The 13220-nt window shown below is 37.7% G+C and overlaps 1 protein-coding gene across 7 annotated transcripts in view; it reads left to right on the top strand.

Moving 5' to 3' along the window:
• kalrna (kalirin RhoGEF kinase a) overlaps nucleotides 1-13220 on the top strand; it is a 223734-nt gene that overhangs the window by 68059 nt on the left and 142455 nt on the right. For all 7 annotated transcript variants that reach the window (XM_082176022.1, XM_082176019.1, XM_082176018.1 and 4 more), the window contains exons 2-3: nucleotides 9571-9648; nucleotides 12698-12812. In XM_082176022.1, coding sequence (XP_082032148.1) covers nucleotides 9571-9648; nucleotides 12698-12812 — 193 coding nt within the window. The remainder of the gene's footprint in view (nucleotides 1-9570; nucleotides 9649-12697; nucleotides 12813-13220) is intronic.

Here is a 13220-nt window from a genome sequence, read left to right as displayed (position 1 = left end):
CTTGAAACCTTGAAGAACTTTGAAAGGGAACTCAGAATTTTCTTAGGGCTCTGACTTGTACCACCTGACTGCTGCAGATGCATTTCGCATTGAATGCAATGATTGGAGGAACATATTTTTTGGTCCTGAGACTTCAACAAAAGATATATATTATTATTTTTTCAACCACTTATATTATTGATTGCTATCAGGATGTGAAGAGACTTTCAACCAGTATAAAAGTTATACTTCAAAAAGGAGATTTACAGATGTCATGGTCTCAGTTAAAGCTATCAAAACATCCAGGCTTTTTTTTTTTTTTCAGCTTTATGACGGCATTTTTTTATTTATTTTTTGTTGTGTGTGGTTTATGACGAAAACAACTCATACTTTTATTACAATAGTATCTCAACTCCAAAAATGCAAACATAATAGATATTAACTACATAATGTTTTAGTTTCTTTATTCATTCATGTGGGTGTGATGTGGTTTGATTTTTGTACGTGTAATGTGCGTAATGCTGGTGTATTGGGTTTGACGTGTTTTTTTCCGTGACATTAGTTAGGTTTGTTCGCTGCAGGTCATACTGACGGTCCTGGTGGCACATTGATTCCCCTCTCAGCTTCTAATTAGTAGGGTTGCGTGCATTCTACATCAATACTTCATAGATTTTTCAGTGTTTTTGCATGTGACAAGTGAAGGAATGTCATGAGGTTTTGGTTAGAAAACTGTGGTGTGATAACTGTTGGTGAGAAAACATATGGTGCAGCTTTGTGTGTGTGTGTGTGTGTGTGTGTGTGTGTGTGTGTGTGTGTGTGTGTGTGTGTGTGTGTGTGTGTGTGTGTGTGTGTGTGTGTGTGTGTGTGTGTGTTTATTTTCATTGTCTGGTGGATTGTTAGATAGCAGGAGTCAGTGCTGTCAAGTGCCAAGCTCTCAGTCCATTGTGTGTGTGTGTGTGTGTGTAGGCCTGAGGGTAATCTTTGCCTGATTTCTTTTGAGTGTAATCATGCTTTTAATTAGTGGTGTTTGCTAAGGCAAGCGTTATGATTACCATTGCTCTCGGTTGGGGATTTAAGCTAACCGCTAAGCATTAAACCCATGGTAAGTCATAAACGATACCTCAGATCATAGGGCTTATTGGGAAGAGGTGTACTGTTACTTCTCTAAATGATCAGACTAAATGAACAGTTTGCCATGACGGAAGATAATATGGGAAACCTGATATACTTAAATTGAAAATGGGGACATGAGTCATTTCTAGAGACCAGAGTATAATAGAGATTTGGTAGCGAGTTATCAATGAGCAACCATGTCGCAATACCATAGCAACAACCCAGTACACGCTAACAACTGGACAGCAACACACTAACAATGATCTCACATTAAAGCAACAACACTACACTGCACTGACAAATACCAAAAACACTCTATCATTGTGGTGGTGAGTTTTACGAGGGCAAACAGCACTCACTATTTCTTCAGAAAATGTCATTTTTCTTCTGTACAAGAGCCAGGAACTCTCTTTTCACCCTTGTTTAAAAGAAGTACACTTTAGCATAAGTCTAAAAAAGCACTTACTATGTAAAAATATAATACTTAAGTAGACTTAATACTTAATAGACTTAAGTGAAAGTTTTCGAACACTTAACTGCATGTTAATTGCAATTAAATGAGAATTTATTATAGTTTAAATTTATATTAACTGCAATGCTGTTTTTTTTACCGACTGAAGTGGGACTTACGTACATCTTGTGATGATCAGGGCTTGACATGAACGTTATATTATTTCAATTGTGGCATTTTAAAAAGTCATCTGAATTCTGAAATAATTAACTAATTGCAATGTAGTGTTGTACAAAATATAAATGTTTTGATACATATGGATACTGAAATATCTGAAACGCTTCCAGTACTCATTTTCTGCTGAATAGATACACAATATAAGCTGCACTTTCTCTCTCTCTCATCTCTCCGACAGCGAGTGACACAAACCCGCCTCTGCTCACTCTTAATTTGATCTGGATGAATATGTTGGTGTTACATGGCTTGAATTTTGCTGTGGGATTTTGTGCTCACATCCAAAGTGCACATACATAAAGCCGCCTCTCAGTACTAAATTGAGATCTTTTTATATGCTTATTGTGCTTAAACAGTCAAATACGCAAAAAAGAATGTAAAAATTCCGGTCTAGGCGACTACTCCCGTAAACACAGTCAGTGATGTTTTAAGTGAACGTAAACAGTTGAGAAAGAAAACCCATGTGTATCAGTATAATAGAGCCATGCATCAGGTCTTAAAGTGACAGCAGCCTAATAATCCTGCTGCCAAATTATGAGATAATATTAAAAATATCTATATGGCAGTTTTTCTCCATGGTATCGATGCTAAAATTGTGGCCAGTGAAAATGCTGAGTGCTAGTAACTTTGGAAAACCACTAGCCACAGTGACTGGAGCAAAAAAGTTAATGTCAAGCCCTGTATGTGATGTACTGGATATGTATAGTTACAAAATATATTTGCATTTACACATTTGTAATGTTGAAGTTTCATTTAGTATATTAAAAATATATATTATAAATATAAATGTAATATAAAATAAATTATAATAAATTATAATAAAATATAAATGAAGTAGTCAATGCATCAAAATAAGTGTACTTCATGAAGATTTAAGATGTGCTTTACAGTAAAACTTGAACACTTAAGTGGCATTTTATTTTCTGCAATTACAGTTTATTTAAAAAATGTCAATGAAAAAAAAATAATGATTTGTTTTTGTTAAGTGAAATGTTTGGGACCTCAGAAAGGTGCTTTTTGGACAGAAATATTGTCATGTCAGAGATCCCTTTTTTACTTTGCACACTCACAGGAATGATCTTACAGGCTCTCTATTTGTTTGTACTGATGATCTCTTCTATTACAGAGCATTAGCAAACATGTGTGTCATTGACCTTATAGATGAGCCATGCAGGCATATTTCAGACATCAAGTACAGGACAGGATCCCCATGTGTCCACAACAGCTTGATTTACTGAGCCAATATGGGGGTCCGTTTAAATGGGATTTGTGTTTTGTTCAATCCAGTCTCTGGATCCTGTGTTGTGGATTACCTGAATCTCCGTTTTCCTTTTCTTTACGAGGACAGAAACAAAGCATCCAATCAGCATTTGGTTGCTGTACTCCATTGCTATAGGCAATATGCTAAAATTGCTTTGAAGATATCAGTGTTTGAGTGTGTGTTGTAATTCTGGTCTGCCCTGTTATAAATGTTTCAGCTGTACCAGAGTCATGCTGGAGAAAGCAGGCCAGAGCTTCTTTCAGTGGGATGGGCTTGACCTGGTTTTCTTTGTGGATGTGTTGCTGGGGGTTACGGTGTCCTTGACAACAGGAGGAGGGGGTTTGTGCAAATTGCTGTGTTGCTACTGTTATTTTTTTATTAGTGTTAATAAGAAGTATTCTGTCATTTTGTGGATCATTATAGTAACAGATAAATAGATTCCAGTGATGACAACACAGGGATGAATTGGTCATGGCGGACTATATCTGGTTACGCTGCTTTTGAGATTTATGGAGATTTCCTACAGCAAGAAATTAATTTATAAATGCTGCTGATGCACAAACATGCATAGACAAGATCCAAAGCAAACCAATCTGTGTGCACAAAATGCACAAGCACCCATAAAAAGCAATTTGTAGTTTATATTGTCACAAAGAGCGCTCGTTTGAATGATTGCGAGGCCTTCAGTTCTGTAGACAACCATGAAGAAACTAGAGGAACTAGGTTTTTGTCTGATACTGTTTCCTCTCAACACATTCAAGATGCTGAAAACACTAATGACAGTAAATGCTCACTGCAACCTACTAACATTCATTCAGCACTTACCAGCTGTCTCTTAACAAAGGATAAAACTATGCTGCCTGTAAATAGATGAAAATGAGTCCCTATTCAAGACACAAAACCTAGTGATGTCACATTCATTGCTATGTAGCCTTTCCTTCCTTCACTTTTTATCTAATGAAATCTTTGACCTTCTTTAAAGGGTCTAAGCTATTACACGCAGTAGGATCCTCCATTAAACTTCTCTGAGCACACTTTCAACTCATTTTAATGATACTTCCAGTTCACTCATCAGTGCACTGAAGACCAAAGTGAAAAGGAAATGAAGAGGCATTAAATGCCTGTGAAGAAATACTTAAAAATACTTATTCACAGCTCCTTGTCAAATATGTGATCCTTGATGGAGTGAAACAGATTACATATTTCAATCATGACAACTCTCTGAATAGTTTTAACATGTTATTGAATATGGCAATGCTAATTTATTTGGTTTTGGCAGACTGGATCTGCTATTCTACTTCTACTGCTGTTGATTATTGCTGCTGCTTCTTCAGAGCAAACTTGTTACTGCTAATAGATACTAATAAAGACATGCTGCTGCTGGATAAATAGAACATACATAAATCCCATAGCAGATCTAGGCAGGTGGAGCTGGGGAGGTGGAGAACTCGATTGCCTGCCTTTGTGGTATAATGTCAATCATCAAAAAAAGTTAAACACATACTATTTGAAAAGTAAAAGTATTTGAAAAGTATATAATATAAAGTTGTATAATGTTTCATTTCCAATGTTGTGATCATATTTAGGGCTGGGTTTCGATTCAAATTTCAAGAATCGATTCGATTCCGATTCTCAAGATCTTGAATCGATTATCATTATTCGATTCGATCTGATCTGATCTGATCCGATCTCCGGGATTTAGATAAGTGTTTTTGAAAAAAGCTTTTTTTTCCAGCTGTTACCTGAATTACAGGACTGTAGTTATGCAACATATCGATACTATTATTATAGACATTCAACTGCAAATAAATGGAGTATTGATGGTTGTAAAGAACAATCCCCCTTCCAGAGTGATACAACTGCTTTCACAAACTTGCACTGGTATAGACGACAGAGGACGCAGAGGTATATCAGCAGCAGTAGACCGATTATTTAGACGCGAACCTGATGTATTATTAAAAATGACATTAAGAATTAGGGCTGCACGATATTGGGAAAAAATGACATTGCGATATTTTATTTTTCTGCGATATATATTGCGATATGAAATCTAATCTAATTTTTTCTTACAAACAAAAATGGGGTGAGCACACTTACATTCTCATTTTAAATGATTTAAACATCAGAGTATTATTTAAATTAGAGTACATTATTTGTTTGTAACTTTAGGATATGGTTTGAATTGTTAACATATTAACTAACATGAACTTACCATGAGCAATACTTTTGTTACTGTATTTATTAATCTTTGTTTATCTTAGTTTATAAAAACACAGCTGTTCATTGTTTGGTAATGTTACTTCACAGTGCATTAACTATGTTAACAAATACAGTACAACTTTTGATTTCAACAATGAAGGCTATAGCCTAAATGTTGAAATTAACAATGTTGTAGTGCAGTTTAGTAATAGTAAATGTTAACTAATGTAGTTAAATAGTTTAATAAATAGAACATTATTGTAAAGTGTTACAGATTTTTTATACACCAATTCAGACGTCTCGTGAGTTCAGTGTTGGTGTTGGACAGATCAGTTGTTTAAACCATTCATTAAGTTGAATCGGTTCAAAGGAATCATTAGTTCGCGAATCGGACGTGTACGGCACGCGCTGTGTAATTATCTCTATGGTAATTATCTTGGCAGTTTAGGATATCGCACAAGATTTGACAACACAGAAAACATTTCATCACTGGATAGTTTTTTTTTTTTTTTGACACCATCGTGTCAATTTATTTTGATTAATATGCGCGAGGGAGAGAGCAACAGCGCTCGTGTTGTTTGAAGACGGTGAAGGTGAGCGCGCGCGCGGCCGGGGCAGGCTTTGCAAATTGCTTTGCTTTTGTCAAGCTCGTTCTCTGCATTGCTTCTGAACCCGAAATGGTGCCAGATCGCAGCTTTGCGCGTTTCTGGAGTTTTCAAAGCAACCGCTTGCTTAACGTTACTGACCGCCATATGTTCGTTGTTTTAATGTCCTTCCACCTCGCGCGCATGCGTGAATTCAATGACGCGGCAAGTTAAAGTTCACGGGGAAAATGTAGGCCTATTATTAAATCGATCCTCTGAGTTACGGATCGATCTTTAGAAATTAATATGAAAATCGATTCAGAATTGGTGAATCGATTTTTTCAACACAGCCCTAATCATATTGCAAAGTTATGTTTACACATGAAATACGTCTGTATAATTGAAAGGTATCCCCACCTTAAAAAGACATTAGGCAAATTAAAAGCTAAAATAAAATGTTTACTAAATAATTTATTTAAACGCATGAGGCTCAAGCATAATGTTTCTGCTTTTAAAATCCTCTGTTGCACTGAGCCCATAGACTTCCTCAGTAAGTATTTACTGTAAAGATGTTTTTTTGTTGTTGTTTTTTTTAAATGAAGGACAAGTCAAATACATTTTATGGACAAATAATGGACATTTTGCCACAGAAATGTTGTCAATATAGCTCAACTTATGTTGGACCTGCAGCATTGTATAGAATAGTAAATTAATACAGCTTTATTAGAATGAGGTGAGAATGGGAAAGAGCAAGTGGGAAGGAATTCAACCAAAATAAGTTATTGATGTTCTTCAAAACATTCATACTAATGAGGTGCTGCTAAAACAAGGCTCAATGGATAGAATATCAATGTCTTGCCCTGTATATCCAGAGAGAGAAAGCTAGAGGTACAGGGAAGTACACTCCCCTCTTCCCTTTATAAATTTTCCAGTCGCCCTCAAGGAGGACAGACAGATTGAGCACTAATGCAGGTGTTTAAGTGAGCTGAGCGCAGACAGACGGGCCGTTCTTTGATCTGATGCTGTCTCTCATATTAATGGGGCTGGAGATAGAGTAGCTTGAGCTCTCTGTCTGAGCTTTAGTCTTTCTGTAATCCAATCCCTCATTTCTTTCCCATTACTGCTCCTCTCAGTCCATTCCTCACTCTGTGCCTCCTGTGTTTCTCCTTGTTTTCTCATTTATTCCTTCATTCCACCTCTCTAACACCACTCACCCTGTTATTAGAGGTCCAGATAGAACAGATTTATTTCACATTGACTCACACCTGATTTAGCACACATTTTCAGTAGTTAGGGTCCGTGTACTAAAGTATTGTTAAGGTAGTGTGTAAAGAAGTATGCGGCACAGTGAACGTTTCAAACTGTTGCATCTACTGTATATCGATGTTTTAAATGTGGTAATTTGGTCAAATAATGTGGTAATTTAGTCAAGAATGAGACAGTAAAGAGCCTATGGAAGAGAGTTGGAGTTTTGTGCTTTTAGTCAATGTCTGGTAACCCTATTCCTAAATTCTGAGACAAATAATGTTTTAGCAAAAATACACATTTAAAACTTACAGGCTTCCAGTAATATGCTTCAGATAAATCAAGTTTTGCACATTTTTCGAAACAGATTAATGCAGCAACATATTATTATGTCAGTTGTTGTACATATCACGGCAGGAAAAAAATAAAAAAATAAATCAAAAGCCATACATATAAGTCTGATTATGTGAAGTGTTACCCCTCCGCTTCTAGTCGCACTGCTCCGAGTGGGATTCAAACCGGGATTTCCAGCATGAGAGGTGGGCGTGTTAACAAGGACCGCAGCCTCTTGCGTATCTCTTGAGGTTTACTCACACAGCTCTTACTAGCTGGCCTCCGTTACAACTCATCCCCCTAAACCTCACTCCCATCCGGGTCACGGCACCAATGCAACCAGTCCTACTCGACCCGCTCCAAGCAGGATTCGAACCAGCATCTCCAACATAGGAGGTGGGTGCTTTAACCAGGCCACTAAAGACAGTGCCTCTTAAGGCCAGGGGAGTGAGGTTTATCTGCACAGCTCTGTAGGCTACTAGCTGGCCTTCATTGTAAGGATGGATTTCTACTAAGACTGAATTCAAGAATTCGAACCTGCAATAAAACAATAAAACTCACTAATCTGAAGAAGAGATTTATGGGACAGAGAGCACAACACTCACCCCCTAAACCTCACTCCCATCCGGGTCATGGCACCATTGTGACTGGTCCTAAACGCTTTGCTCCAAGCAGGATTTGAACTGCCGTTTCCAGCATGGGAGGCAGGCACTTTAAAGACCACAGCCTCTAAAGGCTATGGGAGTAAGGTTTACTCCCACAACTCTTACTAGCTGGCCAGAAGCAAACATCAAAATGTATTCGTTTATGAACCATGCACTATGGTAACAGTGTTTTGAGGTCATAAGGACCTGTGCGAAAATACGACTTTATTAAATACATCTTTATCTATCAAGAATCCACCTCTGTAATAATATTTTTTTTAAAGGAATAAAAGTGTTGGTGTTTTATTGCCACTAGTGTTCATTTCAACTTGGAACCGCAGTGAAATGTATGTATAGCTACGTTTTTAGAGTTTCACATAAATATAGTTAGAGGTACGTTTTTCCAATGAGCCTACGGCAGATGAGAATGTTACACGCCAACTAATTAATTGTAACCACTGTTACTACTTCTAACTAGTAAATCATAGTACCAAATCATTGGTTAGGCAAATTTATCCATGTTATCCATGTTTTCAATCATCTGCTGAACTACATCTCCCTTGTATCTGATGCATAATCAGCCGGACTGCTGAAGCTCTTTCATTATCATCTTCCTCTCTGAACCTCTGTAATGTAGTCGTTCATTAGCAGGGTGCCTTTAATGTGAAGAATCAGCAGCATTGATCCACTCCTGAGAAGAGAGTCCTCAGGGAGGAGTGTAATAATGAGGAGACACCTCGCTCGCTTCAGACGGCTTCATCCTGTATTCTGAGTGTTTATGATGGCTCTTATCATCTCTCTCCGAGGGCTCTGCTGCTTTATGATAGTCAGATTAAAAAGTCCAGACTGAGAGATATAGGGTTGGTCATGATAAATACAGAGGAGATAGATGTGGACAGGAAGGAAGATGTTTGTGTGTGGAGGAGTTTACTGTAGACCCAGTGGAACATTTTATTGCTTAGGGGTTGCGTTTTCATTGCTCAGAAGATCTAATGGAGTTCTCGGTTATCTTTATGATATCTTGATGTTAAGAGCCATCTTAAATGTCTTAGACATTTCTCCTAAACCCAATTTCAGCTTCAACAATGTTCTTCAATTTTACCTGCCATTGGTTTAAAAAAATGCAACATTTCAATTTTTTAAACTAATCAGATTATCACTAAAAAAGGTCTTGATATATTAAAATATGGTGAAATTAGGAGATATAATTATGTATATTTAAACGAAAAACGAAGTAAATACTGCATTTAATACATGTCAGATGTGTTGACCACAGATGGCTGTCTTTCACTGTATTGCCATAATAGTTTGTTAATATAATGTATATTTAAAAAATGATGACGTAGCTGAGGAGGACATGGAAGCCTCAGAAGGACTAGTGTAAGGAGGATGCAGCTTTCCAATTTTGAACCACTCAGTAGCCTATGTGTATTTCATGTTTAAGATTATGTATTATGTTGGAATGTAATAAGTAAAAATTAGATTGAAAATGAAAATAATCATGCTTTTCTCTATTTTCATTAACAGGGTCTTTCAGAAGTGAAGGCATAGTGAAGGCGTCTGATGTCCTTCCTGTACTGAGAGAAAAAATAGCGTTTGTATCAGGTGAGTGTGATCTATTCTCATTTTCATTATGTTGTCTTTTACTCACTCTCATGTTTTGAGAATTAATTACGTTTGGCATTGGGATTTCATCGTTTGGCTCTGGTGTTGGTGGTGTACCAGCTGGTGGGGAACTTGTTTTTTTTGGCGGGGACTAAACCAAATGATGAATGCAGAATAATGGAATACAGAACATTTGAACATTAAAGGGGTCATGACATCTTTTGACATATAAGAGTTATTTGTACCATTAAAACATCCTGTCAGTTTCAGAGCTTAAATCATCCTCCTCCTTATATACAAAGCATTTTTTTAAGCAAGATCCAAAAATTACTCTTTTGGATAGTGTGGAATCTGTGATATCACACAGGCAAATACCTTTGCATATGCCTGCTTCCAGAGCAAAACCTTTACGAACAGTTATACATCATCACAAATAGGCCCCGCCCACTGGCGTTCAGTTGCTTAACGGCTGACATTTGCCTACACTTGGTATAAGTGTCACATCGCATCAAAAGCAAATAGAAACCATTATAATCACTGTCACTGTCTACACTGGATATAGTATACAGATGCACATTCACTTTCTGAAGTACTCGAGTCCATGCGCTTGAGTCTGCCTACAAGAGGACAAATGAAAGCTTAAAGGAAAGGGGTCATATGACGGTTCTAAAAATAACATTATTTTGTGTATTTGGTTTAACACAGTTTTAGGTAAAAAAAAAAATCATTATTTTACACATACCGTACATTATTGTTGCTCCTCTGTGCCCCGCTTTTCTGAAACGCATCGATTTTTACAAAGCTCATCGTTCTGAAAAGCGCGGTGTGCTCTGATTGGCCAGCGATCCAGTGTATTGTGATTGGCCCGAATACCTTAAGCATGTGACGGAAATGTCACGCCCCTTATCGTATTTGGAACATGAGCTCCCAAAGCAATAATGACAGGTAATAATGTGGGTACTACCTTATCATATCGTGCCCGAATCTGATCCGGAAAATGCAGATGAACAACTTTGCCAGCGCAACTGGACCAGAATGTATCAGATTGGAAAGGTTTTATTTGTCGCATCCATTGGGGACATAATTATTGATTATAATGACTTATACTGTCTTTTTACGCGTCGCGGCTCGCTATGGGGGGGAGAACACTATGTAAACATAAAACCACGTCTGCATTTGTGATCATTGAAACGACAAACAAGCGCTACTCTATACTGGTCACAACTCGCGTTTGAATAGTCAGTAGCAAATAATTAAAATATGAAAATATACTTACAGGCTGTGTTTGTGAGTCAGAAGCGCCAGACTGTACTTGCAAAGATGGAATTGCCCCACTTTTTAGAATCAGCCTTTGTGTTTGAATGAAGCGTTTTAGGAAGGCGTGGCTGAGCTTTAACTTACATATCTCTTTGGGTTTGAGACTTTGAGCTTTGTAACTCTGCAATTCTTATACATGCACAAACAGCTACATAACACACTAAAGAAAAAGGAAAACAAGAAATCGCATCATACGACCCCTTTAATGGTATGGATGACATTGGAGGATTATATGTTTGTTCGGAGCATTTGACTGCAGATTGTTTTGTAAATGAGGTAAAGTGTAATGGAGAGTTCGCAAAGAAACTTTTGTTGACAGATGAAGCAGTCAGTTGTATTGGATCTGATAGCAGCTGCATCACAAACAGAACATGATTTCATTATGCTGTGCCTGTAAATTAAGGTTTTATATGGATAATATTTTTTAAACTCTTATTCACGTGCAATAGCAAGTGGCCGTTGATACCGTTTCCTACACAGTGACATTAGCCAATCATAACAGTGGCCGTTTACTAACAAGCCTTAAAGGAGCCGCCCCTTAAAAATGGATCATTCCAGAGAGAGTCTCAGAATGAGGGATGAAAAGAACCGTTTTCCCATATTTATTTGTGCAAAAAACTTAAAGGTATAGCGGAGGATGTTTTACTTCCTGGTGGGTAGTCTAAACTATTGGTCCTCCTAATTGTCAATCATTCTGGTGAATCAATCAAACTTTTCAAAAAGTGGAGAGGGCGGGTCTTATCTAAAATTTGGAAAGATCCTCCGCTATACCTTTAATTAACATTATAAGTGAACTTCCAGGAAGCAGGAATAGATGTAAAAAAAAAAAAAAAAAAAATCACGTCATGACCCGTTTATTGCACTGGGAATTACTACATCCATAATAAGGTCTGTTATTGACTGATCCTGATGTGATGGGATTCTTCTATGAAATATATATCTCTGAGCTTGGGTGTAGAAGTGTTTACTCTAAACTTTACAGATTTTGACCTGCGGCTATTTCACATGCATTGACGTATTTACAGCTGTCCAAATTTACTGATTTTCTTCAAGCATGACATCCAAAGATCAAAATATTGTTGAGGTGCAGTGATTTGTGTGCCAGTTTCTCTTGTGAGATGTGAGATGAGCCAAAAATCCGTGAGTACAGTTTGCAAAACTGTGGGAGAAGATTGCAAAAGCTAAATTTATGAATTTGTGGGTACAGATTGAAAAACCAAAGGTACGTTTTACCAGAGGAGTCCAGGTTCAGAAAGTAAAAGTCCTCTTCAGTATTTTGTTTCAATCACCTGGATTTGCTAATTAGCACAGTTTTTTAGCCAGGAGATATAACTAATTAGTGAAATCAGCTGGCTGAGTTCATGGGTGGAATAAACATATGGCAGGACTTTTACTTTCTGACCCATGGACATTACAGCTCTGCGTTTTACAAATCTAAGTGCATAGATTGAAAATTCATCGGTATGGTTTATTATTCCATGGGTGTGATTTGTTAAACTGGGGGAACAATTTAAGAATCTGTGAGTACTGTTTTTAAACTGAGCGGATGAATTGCAAAAATCTGGCTTTTTTTTTGTGTGTGTGACTTCCCAGGCTCCTTACCTTTAGGCGCTCCATAAACATACTTTACCTCTACACCCAGAAATGCTGTTTTAGTTGCAAGCTCACTAGACATGCTCTGTTGTGAGTGTCGTGTGTGCAAGGCTTCATGTTCTCTCTGGGTCGTTTACAGGAGGTCGTGATAAGAGAGGTGGCCCCATCCTGACCTTTCCCGCTAGGAGTAACCATGACCGAATAAAACATGAGGACCTGAGACGACTTGTAACATACCTGTCAACTGTGCCCAGGTGAGCTTTATATTAATGTGTAGATTAACATCTCAGAATAAACTAACTGTAGAGCAGACATGAGCATTAAGGATGGTAATGTGTCTTTATCCTGTATAAACAGGTCTCTGCTTTACCCCCCGAGCTGTTTTCAGACAGCCTCAGTACTAGAGTTATAAGAAATCATTTCCTGTAGCTCAAGCACTAGAGCATCTGTAATGGAGGAGCTGGCCTGGTAAAGTGGCTGACTGACGCTAGATGCTGCGGTCTTTAGCGTCCTTGTTAGCGTGCCCGCCTCCCATACCGGAAATACCGGTTCGAATCCTGCTCGGAGTGGTACAAATAGAACTGGAGGTGTTACATTGGTGCTGTGACCCAGATTGAAGTGAGCTTTAGAGGGGTGAGTGTAATGTAAGTCAGCTAACAAGA

The sequence above is a fragment of the Leuciscus leuciscus genome, assembly GCF_965113295.1.
Source record: "Leuciscus leuciscus genome assembly, chromosome: 7".
Classification (NCBI taxonomy): Eukaryota; Metazoa; Chordata; class Actinopteri; order Cypriniformes; family Leuciscidae; genus Leuciscus; species Leuciscus leuciscus.
This window is presented reverse-complemented; position numbering and strand designations above follow the sequence as displayed.